Genomic DNA, 19,339 nt, shown 5'->3' with positions numbered 1-19,339 from the left:
GTCTAACTTGAATCTAATCTAGTTTAACTTAATATAGATTCGACTCAACTTGAACTTAAACTTACTTAAAGAAAAAAAAATGAAATAAAACTTCAATAATTTTTTTTATCACTTAAAGTTCTGAGTATTTAAACTTTTAATTGGTTTAATTACTCGTTTTGTCCTTATTTTTATCTAATGTCGAGTTGTTCAATCAATTTCTTTAGTCTCAATCTAATTCTGATTTGTAAAAAATAAATGGTATTTAATTCTAATATGTGAAAATTTAATGCAATTTGGTTATTTCTATTAAACTTCTTAAAATGAATCAAAGATTTTTCATTGAAATTGAAACTTTTAATAAAAATGATTTGTTTTGTAAGTGTGATTAACATAATCCTAATGTCAATATTGATGAAAAATTATTAATCTATTTTAAAAAAATTAATTGAAAGGAACAATTTGTATCAATTTTTTATATATCAAAACAAAATTGCATCAATTAATCGAGACAAAATTAAGACTAAAAATAACTAGATAACCATTTAATATTTTTAAACGAAAACAAAAATTAAATAAGTAATTAAACCTTTTTTATTTTTATTTTTTTAAACTGTTGTAAACAAAACTTTATACGAGTTGAACATTTAACTAAAACTGTTTTAGGTTAATTAACGATTTCGGGTTTCAGTCTTAAAAAACAACATATCATGTGTTACATATTTAGAAAATGAGACTTTTATCAATAATAAATAATCTCATTTTTTTTACCCGAGGACAAGGTTCAATACATCTTTATGTTCTAGGATTAAGCTCACCGACACTCTCCACGTGGCACCTTATAGTATTATATAATGAATTGCTTAACTAGGGCCAAAAAAACACAATCCATGATTCATTCAAATATCAACTGTTTTAACAGTTTTTTCCATCACACATTATTTAGTGTCTTAAGAATATTACACAAAGTAAAATATTTTCATTACAACTAAATTTTATTAATATCATCAATACATTTCAGCATAATTTCAGATACTTGTATATTTAAAAAAATATATTATTTGATATATTTAAAATTTTTACATTTATTTAATATTTCTTTTTTTTAAATTATAAAAAATTAATTCTTTTATCTTTATATTATACTATGTGTTAAATGAATGTAAAAGTATGATTTGATATCATTATTTACAAAAAAAACACAGTGAACAACTATTTAACGGCTGATGGTTGGTAACATACAAGACTCTGTTCGTGTGTTGTGTCTAATTATGTATATATTAAATTAAGCACAATCCTTGTCAAATTAGGCAAAATTTTCGAAGGTTAGGTTTAATGTTTATATGTATGTTGACTAAAGACTAAAAAAAAAAAAAGATTCATTGGTTTCTTTTACTCATTATCTCTCGACAATGTTCTTTCTTTTTCAAAATTCAACGAAAATTAATTATTAAATTATTTTAGATCTGATCATCAGGTTCAAATTTGCATGCTTGGTGGATCTAGGTCAGTCAAAGGAACAGCGGGAAAAATTAAGTGAGGTCCACAAAAACCACACTTAGTTTTTATTCTTCACAGGTTCACCCTTGTCGAACCAACATTTTGCAGATATGGTTATTTTCAATCTTGATACTGTCACAAATGCATCACTAGTTCATAATCATAGCATCATACAACACATTAATATACATCACACGTTTGAGAATCTTCTGTGATCAACATTTCTTACATGTCACAATTACTTTTGGAAAATCTACTCAACACTTAATGGTGATTCACAATCTACTAAGTTCATTTTAGGAAATACTTTACTCAACTGCTTCCCATAATGAAAGTGTTGATAGGTGAATTTGGTTGATATATATGTTGACCAAGACAAAATATATTTAGCAAAGAGAATTACAGAACCAACTGAAGAAAAAAATTCTTGGTGCTCCCATGTGCGCATTCAACTACTTCAGTGAAGTTCTGATACACAAAGCAGCAGTAAACAGAAAGAGCAAAAGAAAAATTCAAAGCATTGATGATTTAGTTGACGACCGAATGCATGGTGCTTAATCAATTGCAACAACTCATCATAACAATCATTGGCACTTCCTTATAAATATGTTGTCAGCTTTATGCAATGTGTTTCTCACTTCCTCACACTTTCTTTCTCTCTCTCTCTCTCTCTCTCTCTCTTTGCTTTGTTGTTTTCTATCCTCCAAGAACTCTCTTTTCTCCTCTTTCTCTCTCTCTCTCTCTATGTCTCCGTCTAAATCTGATGTTGGACCAGTAGAACTGCTACAAATCTCTGGCATTGGAGTGTAGATCTTATCTATCACTGTGTTGGGATTTGTGTGTGCTTGGACTTTGACCCTGTGTAGTACTACAACTCACTTTCATATTGGTTCTTACGTTTTATTTTCCATGGTTTAGAAGGAATCATCTGAAAAGGAATTCCAACCCAGAAATATTGTTGTACTTTTTTTTTTTCTGGGTATTCGTTGAGTTTGGCAGAATCATGACGGGTTATTCTTCAAGATTCTATCTTGTTTTGCTTTGGTCAATTTGTGGAGTGGTTTCTTTGGCTTCCCCCATTGAAGATCAGAAGAGAGATAGAATTACCCAGCTGCCAGGACAGCCAAAGAATGTGGGGTTTGCTCAGTATTCTGGCTATGTGACTGTGAATGAGCAAAGCGGGAGAGCACTGTTTTACTGGTTGGTGGAGGCACCAGTGAGTCGTGGGCCAAAGTCAAGGCCACTAGTTTTGTGGCTCAATGGTGGCCCCGGTTGTTCCTCTATTGCTTATGGTGCATCTGAAGAAATTGGTCCTTTTCACATTAGGCCTGATGGAAGGTCGCTTTACTCTAACCCTTATGCTTGGAACAAGTGTAAGTGAAATTCACATTCCCATTGGTTCTGTTTTTAGTTTTTCACAACTTATATCATATCTTTATGCCTTTTTTCATTTGGGGTACTGCAGTGGCAAATATACTGTTTCTCGATTCCCCTGCTGGTGTTGGTTTTTCATATTCGAATAAAACAACAGATCTGTATACATTTGGTGACCAGAAAACAGGTAATGTATTATCTAGTTGTTGTGAAGGGAAATGCATTTGTAGATGCAGGATTCACTCTTCATACCAATTCTGTTTGTTTTAGCAACAATGATCTGGTTTATGAATTGTGATTTTGACAAGCTAATGTGCATCTGGGATCTGACTTTCCAGCTGAAGATGCATATACTTTTCTTGTTAATTGGTTTGAAAGATTTCCTCAGTATAAGCACAGAGAATTCTACATTGCTGGAGAGAGTTATGCAGGTGATTTTATTTTTTATATGTCGGTTTTCTTACCTCGAAATTTTGTCCCGCAGTTATCGATCAAATTTCTTGAACATAATCTTTCAGGTCACTACGTTCCTCAGTTGGGTCAAATTGTTTACCAGAAAAATAAGGGAATCCAGAATCCAGTCATAAATTTTAAGGGATTTATGGTGAGACTGTAAGAAACTTGAAATAGTTGTGCATTTTTGTAATATTAACGTAGAATTGCCACTACCTTGTTACAATCACTAATGATTTTGTTTTTCTCTGTTTATCAGGTTGGTAATGCCGTTACTGATGATTATCATGATTATATTGGCACATTTGAATATTGGTGGACCCATGGTTTGGTTTCGGATTCCACGTATAGGATGCTAAAAGTTGCCTGCAATTTTGGGTCCTCTCAGCATCCATCAGTGCAATGCATGCAGGCTCTGAGAGTTGCAAATATGGAGCAGGGAAACATTGATCCATACAGCGTTTATACTCAGCCTTGTAACAACACAGCATCACTCAGACGCGGCTTGAAGGGTCGCTATGTAAGCTATTTTTTCACTTATTCCATTTACCTATAAACATCATTTCAAATTTGAAGTCCTTTCACTGAATTATAGTTGTCAAACCAGAATAGTGTACATTCAAGGGAAACTGCTGCAACTATGCTATTAGCATTGATTTTTTATATTGCTTATTGAATAGTTTCCATCAGTATTATCTCCTCTAGCCCTATATTGTTTTTGAAGTGGTTAATAAGCTTCTGAAATCAACATGTGGTAAAAGCTATGAAGCAATGAATGGGAGAATATTATTGAGCAGTTTGATTAAAATCTCTAGGAATTTAACATAGGTTGGTTGGTATTTAACATTGGCATTTTGCAATTGCTAAACTAGCTGAAGAAAAATAGATGTTTGAACTTTTCATCGCAAGTTTCAGTCTTCAGATGTATAGCACCTATAGTAGTTAATATTTGGGTCACGAACTGTTACATTGATATTTTTTGTTTCTTGTTTTCTTTTTCTCTTATGTTTGGCTTCCAAACTCAGCCATGGATGTCTCGAGCATATGATCCCTGTACTGAAAGGTATTCTGATTTGTATTTCAACCGTCCAGAAGTTCAGAAGGCATTTCATGCCAATGTAACTGGGATTCCTTATGCATGGAAAGCATGCGGGTATGCATCATTTATGTGCAATTCTTGAACTGTTTTCTTGAGGCCTATTCTATTTTTTTTTACTATAAGTTAGAGCTAAAATGTGTTTCTTAACAGTGATATTGTTGGGAACTATTGGACTGATTCTCCATTATCTATGCTTCCTATATATCAAGAACTTATCCCTGCTGGTGTCCGAATATGGGTTTACAGGTACCTGCATTTTCTTTTTATCTTCTCTTAATTATAGCTTTTAGAGAAGAATTTACTTACAAAGAGATAGTATAGGTGCACTGTTCTAGAAAAATTTGCCACGTGTCTCTTCAATAGCTTACACACACACACACGCTTGTTATTTGACACCCACACTTTTTTTTTTTTTTTTACTTATAAAATTAGTGCATTTTGATTTTGAGTAATTTTTTTTTGGTCTCATTATTGAAAACTTGTACTATTCTTTTATCCTTAATATTATATGATACTAATTAAATGCTAATGTGTTAAACAAAAATCATTGTGAGTGACGCACCATATGTTATACAATCATTTGCAGTATCTATTGACACGACACATCTTTATATTAATCATTGTCCAATAAAAAGTGAAAATGTTTTTACCATTTGATCTTCAATGCTTAGTTTTTTGTTTAACTGTTTTTTAATCATCCCTTGTTCTTTTGTGTTTGTGATTGAAAATCTTAATCTTTGTATCTTTGGCTGCAGTGGAGACACTGATGCCGTGGTTCCAGTGACTGCTACTCGATATTCAATTGATGCCTTGAAGCTACCTACCATCATCAATTGGTACCCTTGGTATGACAGTGGCAAGGTTGGTGCAACTTCTATCATTAACAAACTGTCTCATGAGACAGACACACATGTGATATTTTTTATTTTTATTTTTTGCTGTACCTAATATTATTTTCTGTTATGTTGTAAAGGTTGGTGGTTGGAGTCAAGTTTATAAAGGGTTGACAATGGTTACAGTAAGAGGTGCTGGACACGAGGTTCCTCTTCATAGGCCCCGACAAGCATTCATTCTTTTTAGTTCATTCTTGCAGAACAAGTCGATGCCAACTACAAGTTAGACATTTGTTCATTACCACTTAATGAATATTCACACAAGTATAGGAACATTAGTACCACCATTCTTGCACTTAGGCCAAGAATAATTGCCATTCATATATCTATATATACTGGAACAGTTCGAGACAGAATAAGGAATTCACTCCTCATGAGTTCACACTTGGTTTCTCTGCCTAGAAAACTGATAAATTTACCAACAGTAGTTCTTCTACTTGTATTTCTTTGTGAAAATGTGATTATTTGTACGAAATGCTATTCTTTATACTGTTTTCGTAATTCAAAGACCAATTCCATATCTTGTATATTCAAAGGATGTTGTTCTACTAGTAATAAAAATTTCTTATACTAGTATTTAATTACTGCGGATAAACTTTAACATTAATCAAATGTACTTGAAAACAAATGGGTTGTTGCATTCTGAACTGAAGAAGAGAGATTGAAAGTGACATATTGTGACAAAGCATTCAATGCTATAAAGCCTGCTCGAATGCTCCTTGGTTCTGTCATACATCGCTTTGCTGTAGTTGAACAGATATAGGGGCACTGGCTTCTGTGACGTTGATGTATGTAGAGAGAAATTAATAATTAAATTTAATTACATATATACCAATGCTTTGTTTTTATGATGTTACAGTCAGTGACTTAGCATGTACTTCCAATTCCACTCTTTTGACGAATATTGCGGATTTTGGGGTATTGAGAAATGGTGGACTGAGGGTACCCAATCCCCTTATAAGCTGTACCAATGATTGTATGGCTCGTAAATCAGTATCACAATATATAATAATAGATCTGTTTCTGTCCACTGTGTTTAATTTTGTATTCAGACCATTTATCAGAAAAGTTCATTTTCAAAAGGTGATTCAGAAGGAGAAGAAAAAATGAGTGTGGTTTGAGCGTCTGAACATTGATGCTACAATCAAGTCACTGATAAAAAAAGGCATCAGCATTCATTTAATTAAGGAACTAGAAAATCACAGTTCTAAAATAGCAAAAGAAACGTTAATTGAACAGCTGAAAGGTGAACATTTGTATAATGGTCATGCTGTAGCAGATAACCACGGATATTTTGCCAATAAAACTTTTGGAAGATGGCAATGTTTATGCATTTAAAATTCCATGGTAGAGCACGATGTATCAACAAGACAAGGTGCTTTGCCAAAGGTATTTGTCATTGACGAATTAAAGCTCGGTGGAACTTCTTTTAAGAAAAGAATTAGGCTACCTAGTGGAGCCGAATAGACACATGGTATTGGTGTGATAATAAGATTAGATGAGACAGGATAAGAAAGACAGAGCATCCCACATACTGTATCATTATTCTATAATACCAGTCTAACAATACCACAAATCTCGTTCATGATATTGCTTCGCAAAGAAGTCCTATTGGGGTCCATATCTCAAAAGCAGTAGCATCATTTGTAGTTACAAAAAACACCATCACTTGTTCTAAATTCTTTGCTTGCCTTGCCAAAATTCACATGGAATTGATGCTTCTGTATGCATCAGTATTGAGGATAGATACGTCAATTGTGTCATTAGAATACTTACAAAAACAAGACCGGGAAAGGAGGGAAGAAGGGCAGATTCGTCACACCAAGACAGAAACTAACTTCCTTAGTAATTAAGAAGGACAATCTCATTTCATTTGCTCATTTTCACATCCCCCAATAAAAGTTAGAGTTTGAAGCACAACATAAACAAAGCAAAATGAGTGTCACCATCCCTTTTTAAATGGGAAACAAAGCTGAAGACAGCGCAAGAAGCAGCTAACAAAGGACAAAGTAGAGATAGAGTTAGAGTTAGAGTTAGAGTGAGAGACATGTATAGGTTCAGCAACACAGTGATCGGGTTCTTGAACTTGTTTACACTTTTAGCATCCATACCAATAATTGGAGCAGGTCTATGGATGGCAAGGAGCAGCATAACCTGTGAAAATTTTCTCCAAACCCCTCTTTTGGTTATAGGATTTGTTGTGCTGGTGGTATCACTAGCAGGCTTCATTGGTGCATGCTTTCATGTGGCATGTGCACTATGGTTGTACTTGGTGGTCATGTTGTTCCTCATAGCAGCACTGATGGGTTTGACCATATTTGGTTTTGGTGTGACTAGCAAGGGTGGTGGTGTTGAGGTGCCTGGAAGGGTTTATAAGGAGTATCATCTTCAGGATTACTCACCATGGCTGAGGAAGAGAATACAGGATCCTCGCTATTGGAGCACAATCAGAAGCTGTATTTTGGGGTCTAAAACTTGTGAAAAGCTTGCCTCTTGGACCCCTCTTGATTACATGCAGAGAGATATGTCTCCAATACAGGTACAACTAGTTATGTAGCTTGTTTTTCTTTAGAACTTGTTTAGGCTTTTCAATTTTTCCATGTCTTAGTTCAATAAAACAGCCAAAAAGACTTTTTTTTTTTTTTTAATCTTTTCACATCGATCATTGCTAAGTTATAATTGTGTTTTGGGTTATGCAGTCTGGATGTTGTAAGCCACCAACTGCTTGCACTTACAACATGGCAGCAATGATGATGACACAAGACCCTGATTGCTACAGGTGGAACAATGCCCCCAATTTGCTCTGCTATGAGTGTGATTCTTGTAAAGCTGGTGTGCTTGAAGACATAAGAGGGAATTGGCACAAGCTCTCGGTTCTCACTGTCACCATGCTTGTGCTTCTCATAGGAATTTATTCCATTGGCTGTTGTGCTTTCAGAAACACAAAAAGAGCTGAAACGGATTATCCCTATGGTGAAAACAGGATGACCAAAGTTCGACCCAGATGGGATTACCATTGGTGAGTCCACAATTCTCCAGAAAATATAATCATGTCGTTAACCTTTTTCCCTTCCAACAATAAAAGAAACAGAAATAGAGTCTTGCAGTATTGGAAATTCAAAAATTTGTTAAATTTCACCATGATGATCTTAAAAGTCATATGAATAGTACCTTATATATGATGGAAAGGTAATGTAAACACACTGCTAATAAACTCTAAATACATGGTAGATTTTATTGATTGCTATAAGTACTGCCTAAAATATCAGAAGAAAATTTTGTGTATACGTTAAAACCGATTTCAGATGCTTTAATTTAAAGTCTTTTTCTTTATGTAAGAAAGGAAAAGTCTTTTGCTTTGGGTATTACTTTTATCGCATTGAAGTGTGGGAATTTTAAACAAATCTGAATGGTGATAAATTGAGCACAACCTTTGAATATGAGCAATTTAGCTACTGTCTAATGCTTTTTGGTGTGCTTTTTTCCCACAGTTGGAGGTGGCTACATGACAGAAGAGAACAACTTTATTAGAAGAGAAACTCTGACTATGAGCCATGTTTGGATGCTCCATTCCATAGTGGAAGAATTCAGTTGTTTCTCAGTGTATGGTGTAGAAGGCCTAAAGGCTTTTGTTTCTACCACCTTTCCCAAATGACTGCTTTTGTATGTATAAAGCATAATTTTGCTTTTTGTGCCATTACTTTATTTTGCCTTTTCTCATTAGTGGATGATGGTTTTTAATTTTAATACATGAACTATGTGCAACGGGGTTGGATAGAATAGAATAGAATAAGCAACCTAATCCCACTTGCTTTTCTGTTCTTACACAAATCTCCAAAAAGTAAAAATAATGGAAGATGGAATAATCGAATAAGTTCTAAGGTAGGACTTTGATGGCGTGTTTTTCATCCAAATGGAACATCTATATCCCATCTTAGAACAGAGTTAAACCAGAAAAATACTTACAAAACTAATACCATTTGATTTCGTTTGAAAGAGTTAAACCGCTGAGATAAACCAGAATAATTTTAGTATAAAAAACAAAACAATACGTATAATTGTAATGTTTCATTTCATTTTATATATCTCAACACTGACTAAAATTTTAGAATTTAATTAAAATGTATTAACAATGTAATGTTTCTTTTTCAGGCCATGTTTTCCTTTTGCACTTTACAAATTTAAATATGAAAAATTTCTCTGTCCTTAAAAAGAAGATTTGTAATTCAAAAGTTAGTTTTTGACGTAAGGAAAAACCTTTTGAATTATACTATTTGAAAATAATTGTTAACTTTTGGATTATGTAATTTGAATATTTTTTTATTTATTTTCAAACTATATAATTAAGAAATTATTTCTAAATTATACTATCCAAAAGTTATTTTTCATATGAAAAAGCTATTACATATTTTGAATATAATTTTTTATTCTCAAATTGTGTAATCGATTTTTTTTTTTCAAATTAAGCAATTTAAAAGTATTTTTTTTTCATAAATTATTTTTTTGGATTGTGTAGTGTGTCTTTTAAATTGTACAATCCAATTTTTGGAGTACTTCTTTTCTTTGAATCCATTCATAACACAAACATAAATAAGATAGGGATGGCAAAGGGGTGGTAACGAGAAGGGGGTGACGACGGCAAAAGGAACTTTTGGTCTTTTACCAACCCCTATGAGTGTGCACATGGAAACAATGGGGTGCAGAAAAAACTGGACGTATTATTAATGAAGCTTGTAAGGACCTATTTGTTCAATTGGGCCCAATGAATAAGTTAAGGGTGTTACTCCCTACACCTCCCCATTTGCTCCCTCCACCTCCCCCTTTCTCTTTTACCCCTCACTCCATCTATCTATTCCTATTTTATCCTTTTTACTTTTAAGGTTAAAATTTTATAATTTTTACTCTCTTTCCACATACACCCAGAGAACCTATCTATTCTTTTTTACTTTATCCTCTCATTGTTCCTCTTTTATGTGGGAATTCTTTCTTTTTTCTTTCTTTCGTTATTGTTGTGACGTGAGAACGTGGTGAGTGATAGATTGCAGGTAGAAAGTGGAAGGAATTGTTGTAGAGTTGAGAAAGTTCAGTCTCAATGTTTATTTTCAATGTGAATAAGCTGCGAGTGACGAATCTTGAATTGTGAAAACCTCTTAATCAGATATGGGCATTCGTCAACGGATGTCAACATCCATTTAAAGTGAAACGGATGTCGACATCCGTTTAAAGTGATTTGGGGCTGGGTTTCCAAGGTTTGGTCGTTGTTGCATGTAGACCATGGTAAAGGTAGGGTATTCTTTGTGGGTTATGCGGCTCAAAGAATGAAGAAGTGTTTATGAGCGAGTTACCTTCCCGGGAAGAAGCTTTTGCGTGGATTAAAAGAAGAGAGTGAGTTGCTTATGGAAGATAAGGATCTCGTGGGGTGCAAGTGTGAAAGGTTGGGCTGTTAAGGTATGAGTGCATGGGATGATGGGTGTAAGGGGATGTTGTGTGAGTGCGTGAGTGAATAGAAGAGTCTGTAGGAGTGTGTTAGACTGTGAAGGTTTTGTTTGATGAAGAAAAAGTAGAAAAAAGCTAGAAAAGAGTTGAGAGAAGATGAAGGGAATGAGAGTCGATTGGGAGAATAATTATGGGGAAAGGAGGTGGTGGGTGTAAGTGTTGTAGGAGAGGAGTATGAGTGGAAGAAAGGGAGAGCTTGGTAGGTTGCAGGTGAAGGACTTAGCAGTGAGAGTGCCTCGGGTTGGGTAGCATGAATGAAATAATGTGTCTTTTAAGGGCTTAGTTTCTCATCGTAGTTATGTTGGGAAAGAAAGATACAAGAAGAAAGGGTTGGGTATACGAGTTAAATGGAGCATAGAAAGAGAGAGTTGTGGGATTGGTTCAATGGTGGAATAGTAGCATACAGGGAGAGGAAAGTTGAGTAGTTGTTTTACGTGTGAGAGAAAGATTGTGGGTAATAAAGGAGATGAAGAAAAGGTGTAAAAGGGTATGTTTGGAGAGAACTGAAAAAGAAGTGAGAAGAGAAAGAAGAAAGAAGGTTTGGTTGCATGGGTGGTAAAGTGTGTGAAGCTTGGAGGAGGATGGATGTTGGAAGATTAAAAAAGAGTTGGGTTTGTGGTAGAAGTAGCAAATGCGAAATAGGAAGTCTTGGTGGTAAAGAAAAGAAATGAAAAAGGTTGGAAGAGTTGTATGAGTTTAGTCTAGGATTGCATAAAGAAATAAGAAAGAATGTCTATGTAGTTTTGTAATGTTAAATGAAAAGGAGTTTTAAAGTATGAGAGAAAAATAGGGGCACATGTGAATGATGTTAGAGAAAGTAAGAAATTGAGGAAAAATTGGGTAGTTGAGGGTCTCGTGGCATTGATGAAAAGAGAGTAGTGTTCTTTTAATTTTTTTTATAAATATGCTGCAGGAGTAAAAATCTGGGAGTTTTGGAAATTAGAAAGAAAGAAAGTGTGGGAGAAGATTAGGATGATGCAAATAGAGAAGATGGGGTTTCATTGGGGAAGGGTTTTAAGGTTTACGTGATTGTTTATGCATGGAATGGGGATATAAAAGTGATTTATTTTAGAATAAAAAGGGGCACTGTAAAGTGGTGAATGAAGAAAGAAATAAGAAAGAAGAGAAGATTGCTACTTGAAAGAAAGGTAACGGTGATGGTGATAGGAAGAAAAAAGTTATGCTTTAGTATATGTGAGTAGCGTTGGTGGTAGGAAATTGATAATAAATGGTATATATATTATATTAATATAATTTAGATACACAAGATAAAAGAGGGTGACGGAAGTGGCAAGAAGAGGAAGATCTTAAAACGTAAGATTTCGTAAATAAAAAGTAAAAAAGAAGTAAAAAGGTTAAAACAGTAAATAAAAATGTTATTTTTGTAATTAAAAAAAATTATAAAAAATTGGGGAGGTGGAGAGAGCAAATGAGGAGGTGGAGGGAACAACACCCATAAGTTAATCGATTCTAGGACATGACTAGTGTGACCTTACTACTTCTCAATTATCAATAGTTTCCGTTTTTATGACTTGCAAAAATTTCAAATTAAGTCATTTATTAACTGATACAAGTTATATATTATTAATTCTTATAGATTCATAATACATAAAACAGTTAAAGAAAAAAAATAATTTCTAACGTTATTGCAACATATTTATTTGAATTTATACAACTGAATAACATCTCATTTATCTGAAATATTGTTAGAAATTTTGAAAGTATTAAGTAAAAAATATTAATTTAAATAATTAGAAATTCATAAAGATTAAATGAAAACTCATTTGTGCTTGGTATATCGAAATAAAAGGCTAATACATTTGATTATAGGGTTATTATTCTTAATGGAGTGATTAAAAAAAGAGTATGAATTTAGTAGGATAAGTTGTAATTAAAAGTTACGTGGAAGCCTGGCCCCATAGAAGAAGTTTGCAGCACTTTCCCTCTACCATCTTTCTTCTATCTTCTATTTGGTGCTAGATGCGTGTACAAAATGGAAGAAAATTTAATATGATTGTGATAGTTCAAAGTTTCTAAATCATTTTTTTATTACTTTCCTTTCAAATTGGATTTTAATTTTTTGAGTATTTTGTTGTAAATAGTGCAACCTACTTGTTTTTTCAATTTTATAACACTCATCTAAGTTTCAAGTTTTCCATAATAGATTTTTAATTTGAGTACTAGTTATTTCTTTCTCTGCTTTTGATCATTAACTTTTTATTTAAATATTTTCTTATTGTTTTTAATCAATTTTAATGTTTATTTACCCTTAACTTATAATACGCGTTTATTTAAAGTATTGAATATGCATTAATATGTGTCATTTAAAATATATCGCCTATTACTAAAAAAATAATAAAAGAATGAAAGAGAAATTTATTTATTTTAAATTAATTTAAAATAAATAATATAATATTAAAATAAAATATATAATTTATTAGATACTTAATTTAGAGTACCCATAAAGATAATACTGTGAGAGTCCGAATTATCCATTTCAGAAAACTTCCTTTTTTTCTCTAAGAAAATACTAACTCCTAAGAATATTTATTCCCTCATTCAATTTTTATTCAGCTTTTATCCTATTGAAGATCCAACCCAGGAGAGGTGATGGTGCCAAGTGAAAATTAATATTAGTAACAAGGATGTCAAACTTCCTGAGAATTTTCGTAAATTAATGAGACAGTGAACTCGATTCGTAAATTCGTAAAAAAATATTTTTTATAAAAAAAAATTAAATTCATAAAAATATTTTTTATATAAATATATTAATTGAAATATATAAATTTATATAAATATTATAAACATAAATAGAAATGTGAAAGTCTTTATATCTATTTCTCTATTAATGACATTATTATCTTTGTCATCAATTTTATCTAAGTCTTCCTCTCATGAATGTTGGACATGGATATCCCCAAATGTTATGGAATGAAGATACATTTACATTAGTTTCATTGAATTTGATATATGTTTTAAATTCTTTCACTAAAAAAAATGGCAGGACTTAGGATTTAAAAAAACACAAACAAAGACTTTCATTCCTCTGATAAAACTATGATAATATAATTTTTTAATAAATCATTTACATACTAAAATAAAAAATTTAATAAAACAATATAAATTTCAATTTCAATAAAAATTATTTACATAAAAATAAAATCATAAGTATATTTATAAGTATATTTTGTTTCTGTAATAAAAGAATAAAATTTTATTTCCTAATAAAATCATTAAGAGTAACAGGTTATAATTTTAAAATAACAAAACTTCATCCATCACCACTTACAGCTCGAAGAAGAAGGGCAGACTTGTTACGCGAGGAAGGCGGTGAGGATGGTGACGACGACAACAGCCACTGTGACAGTGATTACAAATCAGATGAATAGTGACGGGGACGAAACACAACCACGTATGGTGACTGAACGAGTGACGATGACCACAATTAACAGTTGGACCAAGCACAATCACGAACGACGATCGAACAGAGCGAAGCTTGACCATGAGCGACCAAGATCAGTGGTGGAGTAAAAAACGAAGAACACTAATCAGGTTTTAAACCCTGAACAAAATGACCCTCTTTTTTTCTTTTCTGCCTTTTTTCGAACTCATTAAATCGCTGTACAATCGTGATTCCAAACGATTCCACCGAGTCCATATCCGATTTTACCGATTTCAGTCTAAAAATGAGTTTGATACCGAGTTAACTCGACAATCTTGACTGAAAACGTAAACTTAGACAAATTAACGAGTTAACTCGCGAATTTGATAACCATGATCAGTAACATATTAATATATTATGTTATGAAAAAACATATTCAAATTTTCTGTTGTACTTTCGACTGTAGTTTCAAACTATATTAACTTTGATATATTAAAAATAATTATAATTCAAAATCAATGTATTTTAAAATTTTAATAGAAGAAAAACATAAAAAATTGAAAAATATAATTGATTTAAAAAGGAGTATTTAAAAGCATTAATGTAGATGGCATTTATCCCTATCATACAACAATACAACACATAATTTATTTTTATAATGTAACTCCTTCTAACATTTAACTAACTAGTTAACATGTGAGAAAACCCAAACAAAAACTCAAAACTATATACATGTCAGTATTTTCGTTATAATTTTTTTACAATTATAATAAAACGGAAAATTGTCAATGATTTGAAAAAGTATATAATTTGTTTTAAAAAGTTAGAAAATATAAGAGAAACGAATACCAGTAAATATTGTAATTCAAAGAATTCTATTATTATTATTTTTATCTAATTCGCTTTTTAATATTTACACAATATAAGGTTTTGGTTTAACTTGTACGCTTCATATTAAAATTATGTACATGTTCTGATAATTTATGTTTCGTAACTAAAACTAAAAGTATGTTTATTAATGAGAAAAGAAGTATAAATTGGAATATATTTGTTCTACATGGATATCTTATAACGGTTTTGGAAAATTAGATTAGATTTAAAATTGATTTTTTAATATAATATTTTATAAATTGATTTTATAAAATTGAATTAAATTAAAAATGAACTTTTAAACATACCATATTCTATAAATTGGTGTGGTCAAGCACATTAATAATTATTGAACAAGTTGGTGAGAGTGTGTATGCAAGTTGCAAAATGCGCATGAGAAAGGGGAATAATAGCTTAGTCTTCAACTCCTTGGACAGAGCATAAACCATTTGGCACCTACCTATGCAATTAATTCGGTGCTATCTCATACAACTTTTAGTAGATAAACATCGCTGTAAAGTTCATAACTATATGGCTCAACTAAGCTACAACAATGGAAAAAGTGTTAATTAAAAACTACAATAGTTTTTTCTGTAACTTCCTTTATACTGTTTCAATATTATGTTTTTTTAATATATGTGTTGAAAGTTCCACATCGACTATAGATAAGGTCAATTTATAATATATAAATGAGGTGCAAACCTTACCTTACAAGTTAGTTTTGTGAAGTTGAGTTAGGCCTTAAACCCAGATTGTAACATGGTATCAAAGTCATGGTTAATTAGAGATAAGACCAATTTATAATATTATAATATATAAGTGAGGTCAAACCTCACCGGTTTTATAAGATTAAGTTAGATTTAAATCCACTTTCTAATAATATGTTTTATGACTAATAATAACTAAATATGTGTTTCATTAATTATAGGTCTTAAATTCATATATAATTATTAGACTGAAACACATTTAGTCAATATCATTTTGTGAAAGTGTAATTTCAGTTCTTGTAAATTTTTAATTATAACTTTATTTTTTAATTTTCTAAAATTAAGTAATTTTATCAAATATGCCATCTAATTATTGATTGGAAGCGGTAATATCTATATTAGACTTTATCATTCCAGCGTTGTAGGGTGGACAAAGGTCCACGCCCTATCGGATCCGGTATTCCAATAATATTATATCTATAAATTTAATTAAACTTATGATTGGAAAATTAATTAATTAATTAATCTAAAGACATTCTCTGGTCAACTCTCTTTTCTTCCATATACAAAATTTAGGTTTCCTATATATGTTTGACTGATTACTAAAGAAACTTGAAATCATCACGTAATCAAATTAGTCTTTATTTACTATTCATTGTTGATATAAAACATTATAATAAAATATATTTAAAGTATCATTTATTTCTAATTTTGTCCTTAAGTTCTGGAAACTTTCTACGGAGTTTCTTCTAATTTGTAATTTTTTATTGACTTAGCACACAGAAAATGAATTAAAAAAAGAAGACTTCTTCTAATTTAATAAATTGTGTGGTTCTTATATCGACTTTTTCCAATAATGAATACTAATTATTCAATAAGAAAAAGACATAAGCCTAAAAGTAGAATAAGAAATTTGTGATGTCAACATAACGAGTTTGGCTTGTAAGAAACATGCCCTTTGTGGACCCTACAATACAACATGTTGCCTCGATGCTATCCTCACTCAACAATTTCACTTTATCTTTTAGGCTGAAATATGTTTTTAATTCTTATAATTTGGAGTGATTTTGGTTTTAGTCCGTCTTTCAAACTAATGTATAATTTAGTCCTTCAATTTTCAAAAACTCTGATTTTAGTCTTTTTTACCAAATATTTTTAACTTTATTTGCTGTTTCAAACACGTTTCTCAGTTAACATTGAAGCAAAAATATGTTAAACAGTGTAAACAATCTAAATGCTATAACGTGCTTGAAATAACAAATAAAGTTAAAAAATTTTGGTAAAAAGGACTAAAACCAGAGTTTTCTAAAATTGAAGGACTAAATTGTACCTTAGTTTGAAAGAGGGGCTAAAACCAAAATCGTCCCAAAGTATAGGGACTAAAAACATATTTAACCTTATCTTTTTCAAATTTTTATATAAGAAAAAATATTTTATTTTGGTGGGAAGTCAAGACGTTTCCTTAACCATTTCTATTTTAGACCAATTTTATCTTCGACCACTCTACTTTTCATCTTCCTTTATTTTATGTATATTTGACATTGGTGGTAAAGAATCCACCAATAAAAATCTTGAATCACTAAATAAATCAATTCATTTCTAATATAGTTTTTAAGTTTTAATCCTGTATTGATGTAGAAAAGGAGTGATTAGTAGAAAAAAACCAACCATAAAAAATGATGTTGTTTTATGTGGAACATGACTTTAAGGAATCAATTAACAAGAGACTATAAGTATAAAACAATTCAAATATGGTTGGTAATTTGAACTTTTATGAATATAATTGATATTTTATAGTTTTAACTTTTTTTTTAACTTATTATCAGACTCTTTTATTTAAATTTTAGTATTTGTAATCACTTACAATAATATTGTAATAGATTATTAGTGAAGTTGTGATCTGTGTATGATTTTAACATTGTATAATTGATTATATTTGCTCATAATTGATTATTAGTATCTGAAAATATGTAAAGATGTACGACTTCATCACTTTTTAAGTTGTACACCTCTTATACAACTTTTTTATTTGACGTCATGTCTGGCTACAAAACTTACCCATTTACATAAATAAATAAAATTTATCTAAAAACGTAATAACAAATTAATTTTTGTTTTGAAACTAAAAAAACAAAAAATGTATTTTAAAAAGTATTAACATCTTATATTTATCTAACTTAATGTTGTTATACTAAGAACTCTAGAATAACATTTTTAATTTTTTTTATTATAAAAATAGAGAGATTGAAAATAAATAAATAGTTTTTAATTTGATTTTGAAAGTGTGAAACATAGTTAATTTACCATAATCATATCTTTATGTTAAATCTTAAGATTCTTTTTGTCATTAAAATTATATTAATAATCGAGAACAAATAATATGTCATTTTTTCGTAAGGTTATAATACTAATCAAAATAATTCATTAATTTTATATATTTAAAGATCGAATAATTCATTTATCCAAAATATAGCCTATTTATTTACAAAGAACAATTTCATATTTTGTAAAAGTAAAAATATACATAAACCAAAATAAATAAATAACATAGTTACTTTACTCGACTAGAAAATGTGAAGAACATATAAAACACATTAACTATGTAAATAATTATAATTTAGTCATTTTATTGGACTAACATATCAGAGACTTAATTTTTGAAAGAAAGAAAAAAACTAATTCTAGTATATAGTAAGAGGATTAGAAGAAGTGAGAGGAATTGGTCTTGGATAAGTGATTTATAATGTCAAAAGATCTCTTTTAATTTTATTTTAAAATGGCAATACGAGTTACCACTACAAGATTGATATGTAATTTTAATTTGAATTAGTTAATAATTTGGGCACAACTTCAAATCTCGAAAGATCCAACTAATAGTATATTTTTTAATAACCATTTGTATGCCAAGTTAAATCTTTCTAATTAAATAATCCGTCACATGCACCGATACTATTTCACCTCTATAAAAGTCATAAAGCCTTTCTTATCTTGAATCAATGCAGCTAAGATAAAACCAAGAATTTCACCCTCCACCCTTAAGAATATACTATTTAATTTAAAAAAAATTAACTTAAAAATCTAATTATTGAAAAATATAACTAAATCAAATTTTACCTTTTTCAAATATATATGAACTGGTATAACTATGCTTCCACGATCACCAGTTTGATTTACACTTTTATATATACATGTTACCTAATATTGGAGCCTGTCTTCAAGCGATCCATTACACATATGATCAAAGATGATTCAGATTTAGGAGATGAACTTGTTACTTTTGGAAGAAACATGAGTTTGGTGATGTAATATGGTACCAAAGTCAGAAAAAGGCTTTGTATAGAATTGATGCATCTGGAAATGGCTCATACAATTTCTTCCCATTCGTTCCACAGCCTCAGTAGCATTAGCTGTTGTTAGATCTACAAGTTCATAATTTTTCTATTCTTCCACTATCAATATCATACAAAAATACAAATACTATATATATCTATATAGAGGCAGTGCATGCATTTTATATTTCTTTCATCTTGAAGGTACTTTTGAATAGATAAATCCAAACACAGTTATATATTATTTAACTTCAACT

General features: G+C 30.8%; 2 protein-coding genes across 2 annotated transcripts; both read left to right on the top strand.

Annotated features, from left to right (window-relative positions):
• The first annotated feature begins 2,102 nt into the window (after positions 1-2,102).
• On the top strand, positions 2,103-5,868 carry LOC106772664 (serine carboxypeptidase-like 27). The gene is made up of 9 exons (XM_014659203.2): positions 2,103-2,852; positions 2,945-3,040; positions 3,192-3,284; positions 3,372-3,457; positions 3,566-3,826; positions 4,332-4,459; positions 4,556-4,651; positions 5,161-5,266; positions 5,379-5,868. The coding sequence occupies exons 1-9, from the start codon at positions 2,483-2,485 to the stop codon at positions 5,523-5,525; spliced, it is 1,383 nt and encodes a 460-aa protein (XP_014514689.1). The 5' UTR covers positions 2,103-2,482; the 3' UTR covers positions 5,526-5,868.
• Positions 5,869-6,932: 1,064 nt separating this feature from the next.
• On the top strand, positions 6,933-9,105 carry LOC106771001 (tetraspanin-6). Its single transcript, XM_014656872.2, has 3 exons — positions 6,933-7,837; positions 7,998-8,317; positions 8,790-9,105. Exons 1-3 carry the CDS (start codon positions 7,346-7,348, stop codon positions 8,827-8,829), a joined length of 852 nt encoding a protein of 283 aa, XP_014512358.1. The 5' UTR covers positions 6,933-7,345; the 3' UTR covers positions 8,830-9,105.
• The last annotated feature ends 10,234 nt before the right edge of the window (positions 9,106-19,339 follow it).

Source organism: Vigna radiata, chromosome 8 (assembly GCF_000741045.1).
Source record: "Vigna radiata var. radiata cultivar VC1973A chromosome 8, Vradiata_ver6, whole genome shotgun sequence".
Taxonomy (NCBI): Eukaryota; Viridiplantae; Streptophyta; class Magnoliopsida; order Fabales; family Fabaceae; genus Vigna; species Vigna radiata.
The sequence above is the reverse complement of the archived record's forward strand: the minus strand, read 5'-3'. Positions and strand labels throughout refer to the sequence as shown.

Excerpts from the sequence above, each read along its gene's own strand:
- LOC106772664 (XM_014659203.2), top strand. The coding sequence starts at position 2,483 with ATGACGGGTTATTCTTCAAGATTCTATCTTGTTTTGCTTTGGTCAATT. Across the intron at positions 2,853-2,944 it reads CCCTTATGCTTGGAACAAGT|TGGCAAATATACTGTTTCTC; the intron begins GTAAGTGAAATT and ends GGGGTACTGCAG. Across the intron at positions 5,267-5,378 it reads CTTGGTATGACAGTGGCAAG|GTTGGTGGTTGGAGTCAAGT; the intron begins GTTGGTGCAACT and ends TATGTTGTAAAG.
- LOC106771001 (XM_014656872.2), top strand. The coding sequence starts at position 7,346 with ATGTATAGGTTCAGCAACACAGTGATCGGGTTCTTGAACTTGTTTACA. Across the intron at positions 7,838-7,997 it reads GAGATATGTCTCCAATACAG|TCTGGATGTTGTAAGCCACC; the intron begins GTACAACTAGTT and ends TGGGTTATGCAG. Across the intron at positions 8,318-8,789 it reads CCCAGATGGGATTACCATTG|TTGGAGGTGGCTACATGACA; the intron begins GTGAGTCCACAA and ends TTTTTCCCACAG.